General features: G+C 40.7%; 1 protein-coding gene across 2 annotated transcripts in view; it reads right to left on the bottom strand.

The window, feature by feature from the left end:
* Positions 1 to 785: 785 nt before the first annotated feature.
* Agtpbp1 (ATP/GTP binding carboxypeptidase 1) overlaps positions 786 to 21,501 on the bottom strand; it is a 169,686-nt gene continuing 148,970 nt past the window's right edge. The window contains exon 26 of one of the 2 annotated variants that reach the window (XM_090329444.1): positions 786 to 1,835. In XM_090329444.1, coding sequence (XP_090185570.1) covers positions 1,811 to 1,835 — 25 coding nt within the window. In that variant the 3' untranslated portion in view covers positions 786 to 1,810. Of the gene's footprint in view, positions 1,836 to 15,991; positions 16,246 to 21,501 lie in introns of those variants that run through there. The other variant, XM_090329442.1, reaches the window with a different exon arrangement.

Raw genomic sequence — 21,501 nt, 5'->3', positions numbered from 1 at the left:
ATATTCAAGTAAGGAAAGCAAGAAACCTAATAAAATTCATCATACTGCTACTATTTATATGAATAAGATAAATAAAACTTTCATTAAATAACATTTTTCCTTGTCAGACATGCTAATGATTCAGTAATCTGAGAGAAAATGGCCCCAGAAAAATGACAAAAAAAAAAAAAACAAAAAAAAAAACTGTGTTGGACGATTCAGCCAGGAACAACCTTTTCATGCCCACATAGGAAGGGGCCTTTACACAGAACTAGGAACAGGTAGTTCAGGAAGGCTGTTTGAAGGCAATTCTCTGCAATCCCACTATAAAGAGTTAACAACACTAAGCAAATAAGAAAATAAATGGGTAAGACAGATAGGCATGCCTGTAATCTTACTCAGGAGGCTGAAATCTGAAGATCTGGTTCAAAGCCAGCCTGGACAGAATAGTCCTTGAGACTGTTTATCTCCAGTTAAGCACCAAAAAGCCAGAAGCAGAGAAGAAGCTCAAGTATTAGAGCACCAGTGTTGGGCAAAATAACTAAGGGATAGCAGCCAGGCCCTGAGTTTAAGCCTCAGTACTAGCATCTGGAAAAACAAAAACACCTTTTTTTTACATCAGGATATTCAAAGCAGCAGAGCTTTTCAAAGAAAGAAAGGGGAGGGAGGGGAAAAGAGAGGAAGGGAAGGGAAAAGAGAGGAAGGGAAGGGAAGGGGAGGGGAGGGGAGGGGAGGGGAGGGGAAGGGAAGGGAAGGGAAGGGGAGGGGAGAGGAGGGGAGGGGAGGGGAGGGGAGGGAAGGGGAGGAAGGAAGGAAGGAAGGAAGCAACCAGCTATTCCTCAACAGGGATTTATATGTACATATGCAAGAATTGTGTTATGAATTTACAATTTTATAGAGAACTAGAAGAGAGGAGTTTAGAGGATTCCAGCATAAAGACACAATACATGGTAAAGGAGATAGAAATGCTAATTACTGTGATTTGATCACTATGAATCATATATATGCGTGCATATACATATATCCAATTATCCAGCTATCACACTGTACCCAATAAATATGTAAAACTACTGTTTCAATGAAAAAAAAAACAGAAAATGAAACAATTAAGCAGTAAAAGTATGTATGTTAACTTGCAGACATGACCACAGGTGAGATGGACAGGTAGATAAATGCAAACAAGAAACTATAGCTCCTGTGGGGCTTCTGGATTTTCTATTTGTTTGGTCTTTAGTCCTTGTTTTTCTGTAATTAAATTGATCATTCACTACTTCTGTAATTAGAGGAAAAAGGCCATTTCTGTTGGGGAACTAAAGGACATAAAAGTCCTCTCACTCTGAGCAAATCCATAGGGACACTTCAAGTACCAGATGACCCTGCCTGTGTCCTAGAAGAAGAGAGACATCCAAAGATATAGGACACAGTCCTGCTTCACCAGAGCTCACTGGGACAAAGCCATCAGGCCATCTCTCAGGGAGTAAGGAGTTAATTGTGTGTGAAGTCTTGGGCTGCTCTGATCTTGCCAGGCTACATTTCATAGTTTGATTGAAATTGTGCCATCCAGTCTGTCTCTCCACAAACAAATGGAATATTCTGAGCAGCCAGCATTTGGAGGCACACAGCTTGCATCTTTTTATGAAGAAAAATAAACATTGTGTATCATAACAACTAAATCATGATGGATAAAATATGACTAGGATGGAGAAGCATTCACATGGCCAAGGCCACAGATTCAGGGCAGGCAGGGCTGCTTAGACAGTGATGGAGAACAGACATCAGCAGGAAACACATGGGAACTGTGTGTGTGGACATGCCATCCAGGAAGACATTCTTATCTGGTCACATCCCCATTGTTCCTGAAAAACACAAGCACATGTTGTTTATTACAATGGTGACATTCAGTGGTGACATCCGATTCCCTCTGTGCTTGTAGTCACAATTCCAGTGACTCCAATTTGCACCTTTTCTGGACATCGTCAGAAAGAATCTCAACCCATTCACACATGATTTCCCAACTCAGTCCCTAAGATGCCTGCTTTCCTGATGGGCCTCAAATCATGGTGCCAGGACCAGCAGCACAAGTGGGGACCTGGGAAGAAAATAGAATGGTTAGGTCCCATTCCAGACCTGGTGAAGAGAGATGGGTACAGGACTAAGAGCGCATGTCAAATGAAAACTACACTCCTTTACAAACTTTCCAGAAGTTTCTCAATGAGCTGTATCCTATTCTATAGTTTCTACTCAATGCAAAGCAGACTGGGAAATGTAGTTTGTTAGTTAGGTCCATGAACAATCCAACCGTTGCCTCCAATAAACCAGGGTTCTCTTACCAAGGAAGGAGAGCACGAAGACTGCGACGTAGGGGAGTACAAGGACCTGACACTGTTGTTTTGTGTCTGCTATGTCCTTCTCTCTCTATCCCATGTAGCAAGAGGAGTAAGAGAGCTCCCGCCAGAAATAGTGGGTCCCAGCCAGTAGGTTCCATTGTCCTTGACTTTCCTGAAGGTTAAGTCCATTTTATCCTTGCCCACCTTCAGGGTAAGGGCAAAGGGTGGTTCCACCCCCACCCACCTCATCCTGCAGCTCTGCCTCCATTTCTTCTCTCATCTCTAAATAATTCTCCACTGCTGATGCTGAGCACATATCTCTACCCTACAGTAAACTGCCTTTTCTCAACAAGGACCATTTTTTTTTCATACTTGTTATTATAGAGGCAGTGGACAGAGGAGTTAAGAGTTATATAAATCAGGTGAGAATACATTTCTTTTTGGACAATGTCACCCCTTCCCTCCCTCTCTCCCAGTTAGTTCCTCCCATCCCCACCACAAGCTGTATGGTTCATTTTTAAGATAGTGTCTAGTGAGTATAACTACTGCATTTGTCCACCTTTTGTCCCTACATTTCTGTGTCCCACCTTTTTCCCTCCCCCAAACAGGTAAGTGAACAAACAAGACAGAAAGGAAAGAAAAAACAGCAACAAAGTAAAAACCTCACAAGGGCACTTTCTGTACTTGGGAAACTGCCACAACTTCTTTCTCTCTCCCCTTTTGATGCGGTGACAGTGCTGTTTCCCTTCACCCTCTGGGGCTCTCTGCATGGCTTGTCATTGGTTTACCTGAGACATTTATCCATGCCTCTACAGACCAGCTCACATTGTCCTCGAAGAAAACCAGTACTTGTTAAAGCCTGAAAGGACCCTTGTTAAAGCTTGACTCTCTCATGTTCTGGGCAATCTTTGCTGCATAACGCCTCATCCCCAGAAATGATGGTTTCAAATAATAGCTTGTTCTCTCTTATACCTCAGTGGGTTTACTGGTCTCAGCTAGAGGTTCTCCTATGGGGTTTATTCTACCATTGAAGTCAGATGACAGCTGGAGCTATACCATAGAAGAGTCACTTAGTCTAAACATGCTAGATGGCTCCTCTCATGGGGTTGGGGGTCAATTGAAAGCTGAATTGGAGTATTCCAAGTGGCTTGGACTCCTCTCAGACACATTGTGTGGGTCAAGTGAGTCATATAGGCTAGCCCAGATTCAGAGAAGCCTTCCTCTGATACCAGTCCTGTTGGGCCTCTGTCTTGGACTTCCAGAAGCATAAATTATCCAGCCTTGGGTGTTTTGTTATAGACTACCCATTGCCTGGAATCTTGGTTCCAAAAACAGGCTTGGTTTATTCTAGGAGTGTTGGCCAAGAGAAGTTTGGCTCCCCCTCTACTGGACTATTTATAACCCCAAGTAAAAAGCTCAGAGCCCCCAAACTGGTTCTTATCCTTCTCTACCTAATGTCATTTTCTGAAGAGTGATGAACTCCACTCTCAAAATAAATAGAAAAAAATCCATAGTTATTGTCTCTCCTCCTTAATCTCACAGTTCTGTGACCTCCATGTTTTGTCTTACTCAGGTCAAACTCAATGGGAGAAAATCTTTGTCACGCTTATTCTCCATGTTTTAAAAATGGGGAAAAACAAAATATATTAATGAAAAAAAAGGAATTAATGTTTGCTTATGTGATTCGTTGTATTAGTTGTGTTCATTCATTATCAATACCCATCATCCTCTGAGGTAAGTATGGCATGATGAGAATTGGCTCCTATTCCACATTTATTACAAGTAGCATTACAAATGAACTACTCTTTGGATGAGAGGTGGACAACTAGAGAGGGTTAGTAAATTTGTCCAAACTCACAACAGCACTGGCAAGTCCTAATGTGATCACTTTTCAGCCAGTCTATAACACAAAGTCCCTCTGCTGGTCCTTGGGCTGTCCCACTGCCTCTCCTGGGCTCATAAGATCTCTCTCTGCCCACCCTGCCCTCCCCGGGCTCACCCTCATTGATCTAGGCTCCTGCTATGCATACGTTTTTGTGTCTGTCTAACAAGCCATTGGAGAGAACGCTGCTCCTGGCACTTTAGTGGCAGTTTCCTGGAATGAGGGATTTAAAAACTCAAGGATTTTTGAATGATTTCAATTCAGAGGAACAAAGAAAACCAAGCATTTTTCAACTGTGGTATGTTGGAGTATCTGGGACACTTTTCCCAGCATGTGACATCATTTTCCTTCCAGGCTTCAGTGCTAAAAATAGTCTAGCAAACCCTTTGAACCACTATCTTCCTCAAACACAATATGGATTGTATGTGTTTACTACTTTGAAGAAAGGCTTTTTGTGACATGAGACATGTTGAAAAGTTGTTCCAGGAGCTGACTGATGCTCAGCAGGAACCACAGACTTGTTGAACTTATGCCACACACACACACACACACACACATATATGCCTACTCACTAGTGTGTGTGTGTGTGTGTGTGTGTGTGTGCACACGAGTGCCTGTGCTTGCTCTGACATGGTATGGCCATTTCAAACTCAGCACAAGGCCCATTTTAAGATGTTCTGGTCTTAAACTTCCTATTTTTTCCCAGGTAGAAGCCAGTGTCTTCTGTTCTCTGCTCTTCAGGTGAGGTAAACTTTGTCTGTTCAAGAGTCTTAATAATGGTTGCCCTACCAAAGCCACATTTTCTGTGTAATAGATCCCTGCAGAGGAAGTGAGGACATTTGCTCTGAATCAAAATACTATGTGGGGCACAGGGGAGTGCTGGGGTTTGGATGTAGTTTGTCCCCCAAAGGTTCATGTGCTGAGGATTCATCCCTATTGTGGTGTGGTGTATCTGGGAGCTGGAACCTTTTAAAGGTGGAGCATATTGGATGGTCATGGGGCTCTACCATCTTGAATGGCTTAATGCTGTCTGTCCTGAAAGGAGAGAGTCAGATATGGCAGGAGTGGATTCATATTCTGAAGGCTGAGTGTTATAAAAGAATAAGCCAGAATCTTTCTAGACTCTTGCTTCCTTGCTCATACGTTTTCTTCTGTCTGTGCAAAATTGTTCCCTTTCTTCTTCTCTGCCATATCCTATTGCCAGGGAAACCTCACCAAGACACCAATACCTGTACTATGTTGTTTGGATGTTCCAATACCAGAAATACGTGTCAAATAAACTTCTTTACTTTGTGAAGAAACCAAGCTTAGGTATTTTGTTATAACAACACGAAATAAACTAAGATCTAAGGAAATGGTTTTGTCTTTGAGGTTTACAATTTAGATCTTTTTGATTGAACTGGAATAGTCTAATGTCAGCTGCCTCTACCATAGAACACTCACATTGACAATGACAAGGGCATGGAGTGCCATGACTAAGTATCATAATGGCCTTCTGGATGCCTCTGACAAGGCTCAACATACTCAGGCTTTATATGTCTGTCTGTCTGTCTATCTATCTGCCTGCCTGCATGCCTTCCTATCTACCAATCTTTGTGGCAGTGCTGGGGCTTTAACTTAGTGTCTGGCACTGGCCATAGCTCCACGTCTGACCTTTTGGTGATAATTTAGAGATAAGTGTCTCAAATCCTCAGATCTTGGCCTTCTGAGTAGCTAGGATTTTTTCCTTTCAGGAAAGTGCTCCTCCTATATGTTTGGATGAGGGCGAGTGTTGGGGAAAGTGTTTCATTCACTGGCCCCAACATAGTCCTGTTGGATGCCTCTGCTTCTTGGTGAAAGAATGAGAGTCAACAGTTACCCTTGGCTACAAGGTTCTCTGTTGGTTGTGAAGGCTGTTGGGGCCTTGTGAGGTGTTTCAACAGGTGCAGGCCTGAGTATTTGAATGTGCCCCAGGGATCATCTGCACAGCTTGGTATTTGCAATCCCTCTAGTGCCATCTAGCTTATACCAGCAGCTGGTCCTGTGACCCTGAGAAGGCTGGCGTCCCACTGAGCTGTTTACTGAAGTAGGATACTAGAGAAGTATCTGGAGCCTAGCTGCCTGCTACAGGACCCCTCTCTGGGCCCACCAAACTTATGCATCCTTTTCTGTAGACCCCCTGATCTCAGGGAGAAACACTCATCTGTAATCTCATAAGGACACAAAGTCAAAACAGACTTAGTAAAAAAAAATAGCTTGAAAAACCTCACTTTCCTACATTAAAATTTAAGATATCTAAAATCACTCGAAGAAAACAGCACACTGCAATGGATTAGAAAATAGAAAAGAGAAGAGAAAAGAATATGTACCAAAGAATGCTATGACATTGTGTGATTACCTCCTAAAAAACATCCATACTTTGTAAATTGCTCCATTCAGAACTGGAAACCAAAACTGGCTCTGCTACTGGGGCTCATGTAAGTCAATTTCCCAGAGTAATTGGCAGTCGTAAAGGACAGCACTTGGCTGCTCATGCAGCTCATCTGTTATATTTTTAATCTTTTTTCCTCCAAAACTTAGACCAGACTATGATTGTATCTTGACCATTAACCACCTAGAAAGCCTTACATTTCATCGATTCTCAAGAGTTTGGGATTTTTTTAAATGAAGAAAATATATTTTCCTCAATTTTATACTCTCCTAAGTGGAAATGAAAGTATAATACACTTCTCCACTTTCACAAAAAATAAAACCTCTCACCTTGAGTCTAAAGCCCAGCATGAGAATGTTGCCAACTCAAGCATCATGAGAGACGGCTGTGTTCCTCATTAAAGCATCTAAGAGCACAATGTGTCCCTTAACGATGTGTCATCAACAGCGTGGAGCTCACCATGTAACAGCTACGTGATGGCCTGGAGACTGGCACCTGGTCATCCTCTTTTTGTTTCTCCATGACTCACCCCTCCCTGTCTCAATAGTTTTCCATTGCAGCCCTAAAATATTATCACAGACCTAGCAGATGAAAAGCAACTCAAGTGTGTTACCTCAGTCTTAAGTCAGATATCTAGGCACAATGTGACTTGGTTGGTTCTTTGTATAACTGTACAAGACTCAAACCAAGACAGCTGAACTGTACCTCTTTCCAGAGATGAACTCACTTCCAAGTTCATTCATATTGTTAGCAGATCTAAGATTATTCCTTGTTAATCACTGACTAGAATGTTGCCCGTTTTTAATAACCATCCTGCTCCCCCTGGCCCCTTCTCCATCTCTGACCCTGACTTTCTGCCTCATCTCTTGAACAGAATCATTAGGTCCATCTTTGTAATTCTGGGTTATTAATTTTAATGCCTTCCTACTGGCCCCAATCTATCCACAAAGCCCCTTCAAAGCTGTATCTAGGTAAATGAGTGACAACCAGGGATGCAGGGATGGAGATCTTTTTTTCCCCCCCATGGATGCTCATTGATGGAAACATTTTTTATGTAATTTATAAAGGGGTTACAGTTATATTCACCATATAGTAAGTGCATTATTTCTCACACCTTGATACCACTTCTCATGTTTTTGTACCCATTTCCCTCCCCCCAGGGATGGAGATCTTTAAAAGTCTGCCTACCCAATTATTCAACATTCTTAGCTGATTTGCCTTCTTTGGCTTGATGGTGAACCAAAAAAATTTTAGTTCGGTTTCATATATACACTGGTCAGAAAACAAATCCATCCTCTCTTTAAGAAGACAATCTCCTTATATTCACAGTAGTCTGCTAATATAAAACATTCTTGAAAATATCCCTAAGTAAAACTGGTCGGTGCCTCTATTTATATCTTGTAAGTAGAAGACAGAAAATGCCTCCCAACATATCTCTAACTAGTGTGATATTTGAGGAAAAGACAAATTGGTCTAAATGTCAAGATGCATTAGGTACAAAGTAACAACAATTCCTTCCAACAGGAGCCTAAGTAATAAAGTATAGACTAGAGGGTGCAGGATTGGTTTGAAATCAATGTCTAAGTTAACAAAGATGGCCATTCCTCTTCCCCTAGTCTCAACCTGATAGTCTGTGTATTATTTTTTCTGCTATGAAAAAAATGCCTGACAGAGCTACTTGAAAGGGGGGATTATTTTGTCTTATGATTTCATAGGGTTGTGAAGATGGCTTTTTGGTTGTGTGTACTTGGGCTACATCTGGCAGCAAGCACATGGCAGAAAATAGCTGTTAACCTTATGGTAAATGACAGCAGAGAGAGGAAACGAACATGAACAAGATATTTCCAAGGATTTTCTCCCAGTGACCTACACCTTCTTGCTAGGCCCTACCTCCTAATGTTTCAAAAAAAATCTAAAACATTACCAATTATTTGACATATAGGACTAGGGGAACTGTTTCATATTTCAATCATAACATTGTTCTCATTGGCCCTCAAAGGCTCATATTGCAAAAGGCATTTATAATCTATTTCCAAGAGTTCTTAAAGTGACAATGATTCCAGTGCAGTTCTAAAAGTCAAAGTGTGAGATTCAAGGTAAACTCATAGCTGTCAATCCCTATGAAATCAAAAAGAAAGGTACATACTTTCAAGGTACAATGGCAAACTCATCCAAAAGAGAAGAATGGGGACATAGAAAGGAGAGTCAGGATGGAAGTAAGATCAACCTCAGCAGGATGAACATTAATTCCTGTGGCCCATGACTACCATCTGGGGCACACAGTAGTGTGCTAAGAGCTCCCAGGGTTTGTACAACCCCAGCCCGAAGTCCTTAATGCTTACAGCCCATATGGCCTGTCTCTCTGGCTAGATCCACCTGTTGCCTGTGGCTTTCCTCAACAGAATCCCATGTTTCCAGAATTTCTAACGTTCTGGAATCTTCCTGAATCTTTGCTTTCACCCTCACAGCTTCAATCGTTGCCCTGAAAGGGGCTGCCTGCAGGTTCTGACCCTGTCACACATTGCCTAACCTCCCAGGTCTTATTTTGAAATCTCAGCAAAAGCCACCATGACTCTGTAAACTTACATTCTGCAAAACTATCATTATAAGGATGACACCAGCACCAAGGTTTGTCGCTAGCTTGAGCAGTAGCTGGGCCCCATTGGAACATACTGATAGTGACTTCTGAAAACCTGAGTAGTTGAATCCAGAAAAAAATACATTCCAAGGCAGCCAGGGCATGCAGGAAGCTCTCTTCTTAAGGGAAAAATATTTTAAATGAGTTTAGAATTTTATACCCAGAAGATAGGGTCCGATCAATTCCAGAAAAGCCCTCAAGAATTCTTATTTCTTACTATTCCAGTGCAAAGTTCTGGGCTTCTCTTTAATAACGCTAATCTCTTTAACAGCCACGTCTTCCTCATCCAAACTTGCAACATGCTCCTTTTTTAAATTATTATAATTTTTATGTATATGTGGGTTTTTTTTTTACTGTTTGTCTCCTTTTTTCTCTACATTATCACTATAAATCTGGCTAAAAGCAGCCAACAATGTCTCACAATCTGAATGCTGAGGTGCCTTAAAGCCTCCTCTGTCAGATTAGTCTACCACCTTTAACTTCAGCCTCCCATGAAATCTAAACACACAGACAACATTCAGAAAAATTCTATGCCAGAATGTGAAGTGGATGACTTGTGGTCATTCAACAAGAGCGTCATCATTCACACCTGGACTTTATGAGCCTGGCCTTCACTATTTCCACTCCTGTTGGTATTCTGCTCTTCTGAGCAACTACTAGAATCACCCATTCATTAAGCTGAGCTTACAGCATTCACATGGTTCTCTAAGCCTGTATCATAAAACTCTCCCAAATTTTTCCCATATACTACTTCCAAAGGTTGATCCAGTGTTGTCATAGCAGTGATCCCATGTTCGATATTATTATTTTTTTGTATTGGTTACTTTTCCTGACCCTGAAAAACAATTTAAAAGGAGGAATTATTTGCAGAGAGTTTGGCCCATGGTTGCTTGGCAATATTTGCTTAAACAAAACATCATGGTAGTGTAAGCATGACTGCTCTTCTCATGGTAGAGGAAGGAGCCAGGAACAAGTTGCCCCCAAGGACCCACCTCCAGTAACATATTTCCTCCAGCTAATACCGCCACCTCTTAAGTTTTATAGAATCTTTCAAAATAGTGCTTCCAACTAGAGATTTACTTTAACACATAAATCTGTGGAGCACATTTCTTATTCAAATCTTTTTTTTTTTTTTTTTTTGCCAGTCCTGGGCTTGAGCTCAGGGCCTGAGCACTGTCCTTGGACTTTCTCAAGGCTAGAGCTCTACCACTTGAGCCTCAGCACCACTTCTGGCTTTTTGCTATGTATGTGGGGTACCGAGGAATCGAACCCGGGTCTTCATGCATGCTAGGCAAGCACTCTACCACTAGGCCAAACTCCCGGCCCCTCTTATTCAAATCTTAATAGTTCTTATATTCTCAAGACAGATGCTACAACTCCAGGCATCGAAACCACTTTCAAAGGAAAAAGGACTGATTCAGTGTGGCCAGGTGCTGACAAATACTGTACTTTGGTACTTCTCTGGTTTTTACGGCAGGGAAGGGTTACTTCCCAGAACCCCTGCAACAACCTACAGGGTTAAACCTATAGGGTTCACTGGCCAGAATTTGGACACCTGGTTACTTTTACCTGAAAAGGAAGCTGGCTAAGTATTTGGTTACAGACAATAGGAAAGCAGTGATTGTCCTATCACTCATGTTCTCTTCTGGGATCCAATGCCATGCTGAGTTAAATTAGAATAGTGGAGGGGGAGCAGAGACTAGCTCCTGTTCATCAGCTAAATGCTGTGGTGAACAGGGATGGGACTGCATAAGAACTTTCTCAACAAGGAAAGGCCAAATCAAGTCACTTTAACAACAGAAAAGAAAAACCTTTTTTACTTTAAGCAAGAAATTGAAAATATAACTTCTAAACAAAAGACAGGAAGAATGAATATAAAAGGGTGTGTGCGTGTGTGTGTGTGTGTGTGTGTGTGTGTTCCAGGGAAAAATATTATCCCCAAGTATTTAGATATAGCTTTATAACTTTGCAGGAGAATCAAAATCTTAGCTACTTTTCAGGCAATGACTTAACATTTTGTGCTTTTAGAAACACACAGTGTACCAACATACTGCAGACCAGTGTTCTGACAAGCAGTGATATTGAAAAGTCCATTACCAAATCCCATATACTCCAATTTGTCGTTTCACAGGAGCCATCATCTCCCTGCTCTTCCCTGCCACCACTTAAGAGCCTGATTATTAGGCAAAAGGAGTACACATTTGGATGGAGAGTGTTTGCAATTATATTTTAAGGTGCTTCCCAAAGCTATAAAGTCAAAGCTATAAATGGCATGATAGACGATATAATTGTCAACAGAATATGAAACAAGCTTGAAATTAAGAGTTAGCTCTGCTTAGCCTAAATGGATGTGCCAATAGAGCATACCCATCAGAAAAGCTCTTTGGGAGGTGGAGAGAGGCTCAAGAAGTAGCCAGGAAACTGTGTGACCTTATCATGTCACTTAACCTTCCCCTGGACTTAATTTCTTTTAAAAAGTTAATGGGATTTGATGACTTCAGAGGGCCCTTTCCACAGAAAGCCAGGAAAAAAATTAAACATCACATAGAAAAAGTGAAAAGGGGCCACTACCTATATTTATACTCTTATTGAGCTGGTAATTTATGCTAAGCTCTGTAAGCCTAACATCCTGCAAATGTAATTAAATTCACATAACATTCCAAAATCAGCACCACAGTTTCCATTCTACACAAGTGAAACATGGACTCTTGAGAGATGTGGTGGCTTTCCCGAGGAATCAAGGGTGTGGGAGATCTGTTCAGGCCTGAAGAAGCCAGGTTCTTTCCCCTCAGCTATCCTTCCTGGGTTTTCTTTCTTGATGTTGCTTAAGGAACTGAAATACTCACAATGCAATGATTTCCTTTTCAGAGTGGCTTCTAAAGGTTACTTCCACGGCAGAGTAGGGGTGTGTGTGTGTGTGTACCATATTTTCTTTATCCACTGATTTCCTACTTCCATGGCAGAGTAGGGGTGTAGGGGTGTGTGTGTGTGTGTGTGTGCGTGTGTGTGTGCACCATATTTTCTTTATCCATTGATTTCCTAGTTTTCTGAGACCAGAATCTTCTATTAACTTCTGCATACAGAATTCTAAGTTTCTTCTAATTTGTTCTTCCAAACTTTAATTCTTTTTTCAAATGGTTCAGGTATAATTACAGCAATGACTCCAAGCTTTGGTACCAATTTTCTGTTAGTCACTTTAAAGCACCATGACAAAAAATACCTGTCAAAAGCAACTGAAAAAGAAAGAAGGCTCACAGCTTCAGAGTTCAGAAAAGTTACTAGATTCCATTGCAGTGGGCCTGTGATAAAGTAGGCCATCACAATGGGGCGGGTGTGGCAGGCCAGAGCTATTCACCTTATGACAGCCAGAAAGGTGGGGAGTGGAAAATGTATAAGGAGTCAAAAACAATATATGCATTTTTTAAGTATTAGAATTTGAACTCTGTATCATGCTTGTTAGGTAGGCACTCTACCAGCCACTCTTTCTGCCACTCCACACCTACCTCTTAAATAGCTGGGATTACAAGCATGTCCCACTGGGCCTTGCCCCAACATTTAAAAAATATTTCGGTGGTACTGTGGTTTGAACTCATGCTTTTTAGGAAGTTAGTCTAACACTTGAATCACACACTATCCTTTTTGCTATTATTTTTCAAATAGGGTCTTACTTGTGCTTTGGTCAGTATGGACCTCAACTGCCCTATTTATATTTTCCACATAGCTGGGATAACAGGTGCGAATCATAGCACTCAGTTTGTTATTGGTTAACCTAGGGTCTTGTGAACTTTTTGCCTGGTCTGGGCTTAAGTAAACTTATCAATCCATTGATGAAGTTAGGAACTTCATGATCTAATCACTTCTCAATAAAAACAAGCTGTTTCATGCCTTTTAACACATGAGACTTCCAGGGACATCTTATATTCACACTACAACAACTCATTATATCCTCTGTCCCTTGGAACAGTCACACTTACACACACACACACACACACACACACACACAGTTTAGTAAGATTCCAAGATTCCTAGGCTAGAACATATCAAACCTACTACAGAGTGCTGAAGAATGTATAGTAGTGTTGTTGTAGGGAGGTAAGATACAAAAACAATCACTTGAAAGACCTACAGTGTATTTATACCCCTGGTTGTCACATGTTCTTATAAATCATCAAGCAGACAGAAATCCCTTCAATGTGAGATGGCTGCTGTTTGGACCTGTAAAACAGCAGTGCTTCTGAAACAATTTTCCCCTTGCTAAATCTGCAAAAACAAGTTTCACTGTATGTCCAAGCTGACATTTTTTTTATTCAATGTAAAACCCTAATCCTTTGTATAGAGGCTGATTCCTGCTCTGAGACAAGCCTTTGTCATTGTCTGATTCAATGACTATTTCAGGCCATTTGATTCACCTCTCTGAGCTCTTAGAACTTTTCCATATAGGACTCCCTGTATCCTGGGTAGCATCTGCAGGATGACCAGGTTATTATTACTCACTGAAGTCCATGGCTTGTTTCTGAATGAGCCGCTTACACTACCTTTCCAATGCATACCCAGGTAGGTATAACAAGACATGGCTAATTTGGGATTCTTCCCCCAAGAGGTAACATTCACAACCCAACTTCACTCATCAGTTTCCCATTAAAAAAAAAAAAATCTCTAGGGCCAGGAGTTTGGCCGAGTGGTAGTGTGCTTGTCTAGCATGCACAAAGAACTGGGTTTGATTCTTCAATACCACATATATAGAAAAAGCCAGAAGTGGTGCTGTGACTCAAGTGGTAGAGCTCTTGAGAAAGTCCAAGGTCAGTGCTCAAGTCCTGAGTACAAGCCTGGGACTGGCAAAGAAAAAAAAAAAACCCTCTAGACTTAAAAACCAGTATAGGCAACACTTACTCTTTCTTAGTCCAACAACTTTTCCTGAAAAACTATTATTTTCCCAATTTAAACAAGAGAACAATTTTACTTCCATCTTCTCTCTTGTTGATAACAAAAAGGTTCATGGTGAGAACAAGAACAGGCTATCAGTATGTATTCCATCAGGAGATATGTAATTTGAGACAGAAGCATAAACAGTGTGCCCCCTCAGAAAGAAATATTGACATAACAGAGCCCACCCTGATAACATTACCAAGCCTCAGGCCCTGGGCCATTGTTTCATTCCTTAAGTATAGCCAGCAAAATGGACTCAAGTCTATTTGTCCAAGAACTGTGATACTGTGTCAGGTACTGTGAAGCCCTATGATAGCCCATTGCATTCTAGAATCGATGTATTTCCTAACATTTATTAGGTGTATGACCTTAATAATGTGTGTACTTGCAAAATGGTGGTAATATTTATCATAGGTCTATTGTGAGAAATAAGTATACATGATGAATGTGGTAGCTCAAGCTTGTATTCCTAGCTACTGAGAAGGCAGGGGTGGGAATCATATTTATGGCCAGAAAAGTTTACCAGACCATCTAAACTAATGGCCAAGTAAAATTGTGCATTCTTTCTATCTCATCTATAGAGGTGGCACAAGGGCTGGGTGTACTAGTGTGTACCTGTCTTTGCCACTGACACAAAGAAACACAAGTAGGTCAGGTAGGCCTGGCCTAGGTATGAGTTCATATATAGAAAATAACATAAAAAGATAAAGGTGGCTCAAGTGGTGCAGCATCTATTTAGCTAGCTAGCTCAAGGCTCTGAATTCAATCAACAGTACCACCAAAAAGTTCACATACACAGATGCACATACACACTGACATGCACAGAAATCATGTCTATATATCATAGTACAGTATTGGTATATATCACAGTCCTTCGAAAATACAAGTCTTTAAACAAAAACAACAACAACCACAAAAACACCATTATTTTATTCATTCCCAGTACTAGACTAAATGGCATGCTTTGTAGTAGCCTAACTAAAAGGCCTCATAAGTTTTGATGAGCTTTTCTGAAAAAATATATATTTCCCATATGATACTGAGTAGCATTCCTGAACTTGTCTTTGTTTAGGAAGCCTCTACGTTGGAGTTTGGGCTGTTTATCATAAGAATTCTCTATAATGTATTATCTTTCACAGGGCAGATGGGAAGGACACCTTGTCAGACAGCAGCAGTTATAGCTTCCATTTCCTTATTAACAAAATTCCCAGATTTTGATTAAGGCAAAAAAGCTTAAGCTACCTATGAATAAAATGTTCTCTATAAAAGTTTTGCAAATACCTGTACAAGAAACTAAAGTGCAGCTGGGTGTGGTGGCTCATGCCTGTAATCCTAGCTACTCAGGAAGCTGAGATCTGAGAATCATGGTTCAAAACCCAGCCCAGTCATTAAAGACCAGGAGACTCTTATCTCCAATTAATCACTAGAAAACGGAAAGTGGGGCTGAGATTCTAGGGGTAGGATGGTAGCCTTCACCTGAAGCGCTCAGGGGACAACACCCTGGGCCAGAGTTCAAGTCCCATGACTTCCACCCCTTCCACAAAAAAAAAAAAAAAGAAACCAAAGTGCGATATATAGATCTTGGTTTGTGCTATAAATATTGGTTACTTAAACATGCAAAGTTGCATCTAGATAAAATAGATATCTGTGGGGTCCTTTCTAAAATTTATTTCCTAGCCCTACTACTTAGAGTGATAATGAAATTACAGAAACACACACACACACACACACATACACACACACACACACACACACAGAGCCATAATTCACTTCAGCCAAGTCTGATGGACAAAGTGTACTTTAGGTAATTTATTTTTTAAGTCGGTTGGACAAAATACTTTCCCCTCACCTCACAGAAATGCAAAAGACTGCAGGGACACTTTTAAAAAAAAAGAAAAAAAAAGATATGAAACAAACATTGGATGTACTGCCTTTCTTCCAACCATCCATAAAAACAATGATTTGGAAAATATGAGAATCATTCCATGGGCTAAAAAGATGATTCTGTTGCGATCACTTTCACAAAGTCCCCAAGAGTGCTGAACACACTGTAGCTATTTTAACAACTTTTGTTCTCATCCACCTGAAAAAAAAACCAAGATACGTGGGTAAAACAACTGCATTTCCCCCAATATAGTTAAGTTACTGACGCAAGGCTGAGGGGATCACTCACCTGCAAAGGGAGGCACAGACCATTTGACTGAATAAGAAAGCTCAGGGTTTCTGCCTGGCACCAGTCCCTGGCTGGCTCCTACATCAGCAAGCCCAGGTCAATCAGTTGGCCCCTGTCTTTTGGGAAAAGCTAATGAGTGGTGTGTTTTTTATTCTTAAGTGAGGAAAGCCCTCCTTAAAGGGCTGCTCAAATATTCTATGGACAAAGGTAAGGGTTTGCAGTAGGTGGGAGGAAAGTTTTGAAATGGGCAAGTAAGTATTGCTAAGACTTCATCCATATTTCTCAAGCTAGAGACTTCCAACTTCTTTTCATAGTCTGCATAATTGGTCTTGATGAAACTCAACTAAAGGAATCTGTTCCCTCCCTGGGTCCATTTTCTCATTACGCACCATTAAAAAAGGTGCTCCAGCCAGGTGTTGGTGGCTCATGTCTACAGTGTGAGATCTAAGGATTGTAGTTCCAAGCCAGCCCAGGTAGACAAGCTCTGAGCAGTTTATCTCCAATAATCTACTAAGAAAAATTCAGAAGTGGTACTGTGGCTCAAGTGGTAGAAACTAGCCTTGAGCAAAAGAAGCTCAGAGATAGCACCCACGCCTTGAGTTCAAGACCCAGGACTAGCACTAGCACAAACACACACACACACACACACACACACACACACACACACACACGCGCGCGCACATACACACAGTACTCCATTTCAATATTTAACATTTATTCTAATCATTACTATTAGAGAGGAATTTGAGGATGCTTACAGGCTTTTAGAACTTCAGCTCTAAACAAATTGATGACAAGTATTAGTGATGAAAATACTCTGACAAAGCTACAATGATAAAACAGTCCATTTCCAAGGCAGAAAAATTTTTAGATAGGTAAAAATTAGTTTCCTGTTTGGCCTGCCCAATTTTTCCTCTGTATAAAAGAACTTATCTTTTTTTCTGACCGAGGACATGTACTCTGGAAGAAGCCACCTCTTCTAGAATGGAGTAGAAGGTTTCTGGCCTTTCAGATAAGTTTCAGACTTACCTGTTAGATCTGAGTCTTAAACTCAGGACAGTTAAACTTAGCGGCTTCCTGAATCTTGCAAACATACTCTGTAATCCAGACATCTACCAAGACCTCCCATGAGGCCCCTAACTACTCCAACCCAGTCTGAGCTTCTGATTGCTTATTCTTAACCAGTCTACCATGCCCTCCCCTACCCAGCTGCCAGATGTGAAAAGTAGAAATGGATATTTTTAACTAATGCTGGGACTACCTTGAATGCAGGAAACAGAAAATAGTTGAACTAACCAAGTCATCCAAACTTTTTCAGCCCTAAACCCTTCCTTCTGCCATTTGTGTGCTCTATATTTTTTCTCTTATTGCTCAGCCCCTGCCTTGTAAGATTTTGTTCAGATTTCATCCAAGGACACATACATGTGTTCACCAATAAAGAACACTTGTCGCTTGCTGCCTTCTCCTAAACCAGACAACAACTCCACCTTCCATCCCCAATGTCAATGCCCCTTGCCAGCAGGAAGTAGCCAAACAGAATCATCATCCATTTATTACTATTAAAACCCGGAATGTTAGGTCTGGCTGGGAGAACAGCCCCTGCCCCTTCCTCTTCACCTGCCTGAAACCAGCAATCATCTGACTGTGACTCAGCAAAGGATCCCAGGCTCCTAGGGCACTCCCTCAACTGCTGAGGTCATTTTTTGAATTGCCCTGGTCACTCCAGCTCTGGTCAGTGGGAGGTTCCTCAAGGCTCTGAGCTCACTTCCACATCTGCTGTTGTCCTAAATCCGGCCTTTCCCTATATAATTGGGCTCAACACAAATGCTCTTCTCTTTTTCCTTCCCTTTTGTCTCCACATTTCTCCATCTCATGCAGGCGAGCAGTTTGCTCTCCCCCAATAAACGTTTCTGCCTGAACCATGTGGTGGGTTTCCTTTCTGGCAAACCTTACATTGACTAGAAACAGAATTCTATACAAATAGCTTAAGCAATGAGGACAATTAATAATACAACAAAGGCCATAGAATGGACACAATGTGAGGCTTCACATACAGCTTGACATAGAGATGAAGTGATAGAACAGTTGCTCTTGATATTTTGGCTCTATCTGGCTTGTCTTGTGCATGTTCTCCTTATGTATAGTGACTACCAGTAGCTATGTACTTCCTAAGGAAAATGCCTTCTGCCACATTTCCATTGAAAGTTCTCATGTACACTCTGCTTGGATTGACAAACCACAGCTCAATCCCTGAAGTCAGCACACACAGACTGTGGCCAAAAGGGCAACTGGAGTCAGGGCTTTGTTCATGCTAGGTGAGCATTCTATCACTAAGTTACATCCCCAGGCCCTGTAAACCATTTCTAAGAATAATTATGTAGAAAAAAGGTAAAAGTGGAAAAACACTGATAGCAGTCATGACACTATAGAAAAAGGCACAATTTGACTTCAGAAAACATTTAGTGCTAATAGCCTCAAAATTCCACTTAATTATACTTTCAAAAACTCTGCCTAGAAACCAACTATTTTCTAAGGTGTAGATTACATTATTTGTTCACTAATCTTTCTAATTTTAACTTTCAGTAACAAGCACTAACCTTTTATAACTTCTTCACATTTATTATTTGTCACAGATCTTTATGTAATTTACAAATATTTGGGTATCATAATTATGCTGCTAATGCTACTTCATAACTACTTGGCACTTCATCTGTGAAGTCCTCAACACAGTTTATGTGGCATTTGATATTATAAAGGTAAACCTCTAGAAATATTTGAAACTAAATCTACTTATCTCTTTAAGTTATCTGAGACTGAAAGGATCCCGCAGAGCCATCCTGCTGGGTAAGGGTTGATGAGCTCCAGGTACATATAAGTGTATCTACAGGAAGATCACTGTACCACTCAAGAAATAATGGCAACCAAATTCCAAACAGAAAGCACCAACATGACTAGCCTAGTGTTGTAGAAATGTCAGCAGTAATGGGCCATTTGCTTGGATTTGGTACTGTAACTAGCAATCTCAAATCAAAAGGAGTTTACTCTTAATTCTGCCAATAACCAACCAAGAATAAGGTATGTTACAGGCTTCCAGGTCAGGAAGAATCATAGTAAATAAGGTATTTGAGGTACAATGGCAGGGAAGTGGCCATAGAAAACTATCCATTTGCCCACTGCAGGTAAGAAAAAGTGCTTTCTAGGTATCATTAAAAAGTGGAAAACAACTGACACATGACATTTCAAACACTAGTCCTTCAGAAATATTCATTTTTCGGGGCTGAGACTTTGGCCTAGTGGTAAGAGTGCTTGCCCAGCATGCATGAAGACTCGAGTTCAATTCCTCGGTACCACATACATAGAAAAAAGTGGTGCTATGGCTCAAGTGGTACAGCGCTAGCCTTGAGAAAGCACAGGGATCAGTGCTCAAGCCCTGAGTTCAAGGTCTGGGACTGGCAAAAAAAAATTTTTTTTCATGAAAAAAAATGAAACTTCTAGGAAAGTTTCCTTTCAATTATGACTTTGAAATGTATTTTAATCAGTAAAATATTTACTCAATATTAACAAGAGCATATATTTTATAAAGCAAAAATGTTTTTTCCTAAGCACTAGGGTTTTGCACACAGCCACTGAATCTTCCTCAAAATAAAAGAAAATCTATCCCTTTTCAATTGATATTTTAGAATGATTACTGTTACCATACCATCTGAAACTGAACTCCAGATTACTTATTTGCAATTAAGATTCAGATCACTGTTTCTAAATACCACACAAAAAACTAACAAAAATGATAACTGTGATCACAATACAAAAGCCAATGTAAACCACAGGTTTTGCCTTCTGCCTTTCCTGAAACATTTCATTAATCCAAGAAAGATTCTCAAGCTTGTAACAGTCCTTACTCTCTTGAGAAAAAGCAAGGATACAATTTCCTTCTGGTAAAAGAATGTAAGGCTAGTTACTAGAAAATCTAGCTAAAATTCTGTCTTCACCTGGGTGACTGTGACCTTAGTTGGCTCCTGTGCATCTGGTTCATTTTACTCTATCAATTACTTAAACTTCCCTGGTGATACTTTCTAGCTCACAGGTCCTATAATGAGTTTTGGGAATCTGTGATGATGGAAAGCATCTCAGTGATTCTCAAAGAGTGGGTCTACAACATGACCACCTGGTAATCTGGAAGTGCATAGGTTCCCAGAATGTACACTAGACCCACATGATCACAAACTCTGTGTTCTGGGAAACTGCAGGTGATTCTCATATACACCACAGCTTGAGAACTACTAAATTAGACCAAAGCTACATTTAAGAAATTTAAATACAAAATGTGCCTGGTACAGTGGCTCATGACTGTAATCCTAGCTACTCAGGAGGTTGAGGTCTGAGGATCATGGGTCAAAGCCAGCCCAAGCACTAAAGAATGTGAGACTCTTACCTCCAATTAATCACTAGAAAAATGGGAAGTGGAATTGTGGCTCAAGGAGTAGGGTGGTAGCCTTGAGCTGAAGAGTTCTGGGACAATGCCCAGGCCCACCAGATTCAAGCCCCATGACTCACAAAAAACAAAAACCCACAAAATGCAAGGTAAACTAAGTCTAGACTCCATCATTATAGGTCAGGTCTTAGCACTGACTTTCAGGTATTAGCACTGAAAAATATCTCAATTGTGCTCTGAAAACCCTGAAAAAACGAGGCCAACCGAGGTCAAAATATGGTGGTATCAGCTACCAACTACTGATGAAACTTACCTGTAATTAGGAAAGATACCACCAAAAAAATTTTTTTGCCAGTCCTGGGCCTTTAACTCAGGGCCTGAACACTATCCTTGGGCTTTCCTCAAGGAGAGCAACTCAACCATTTGAGCCACAGCATGCTAGGCAAGCACTCTACCACTAGGCCAAATTCCTACCCTATTTTAAAATGTTTTTATTTTCCAAAAGTTATTTATGGTTTAGAAAAAAAATAATTTCCTAAGTACAAAGATCTCTTTACCTTGTGAATATTTAATAAAAGGCACGTTAAAAAATGCTTTTCATTAATATGAAAAAATGGCTTATAGTTTTTTGTTTTGTTTTGTTTTTTTGCCAGTCCTAGGCTTGAGCTCAGGGCCTGAGCACTGTCCTTGGACTTTCTCAAGGCTAGAACTCTACCACTTGAGCCTCAGCACCA

The sequence above is a fragment of the Megascapheus bottae genome, chromosome 3 (genome assembly GCF_031878675.1).
Source record: "Megascapheus bottae isolate mThoBot1 chromosome 3, mThoBot2.hap1, whole genome shotgun sequence".
In the NCBI taxonomy this organism is placed as follows: domain Eukaryota; kingdom Metazoa; phylum Chordata; class Mammalia; order Rodentia; family Geomyidae; genus Megascapheus; species Megascapheus bottae.
The sequence above is the reverse complement of the archived record's forward strand: the minus strand, read 5'-3'. Positions and strand labels throughout refer to the sequence as shown.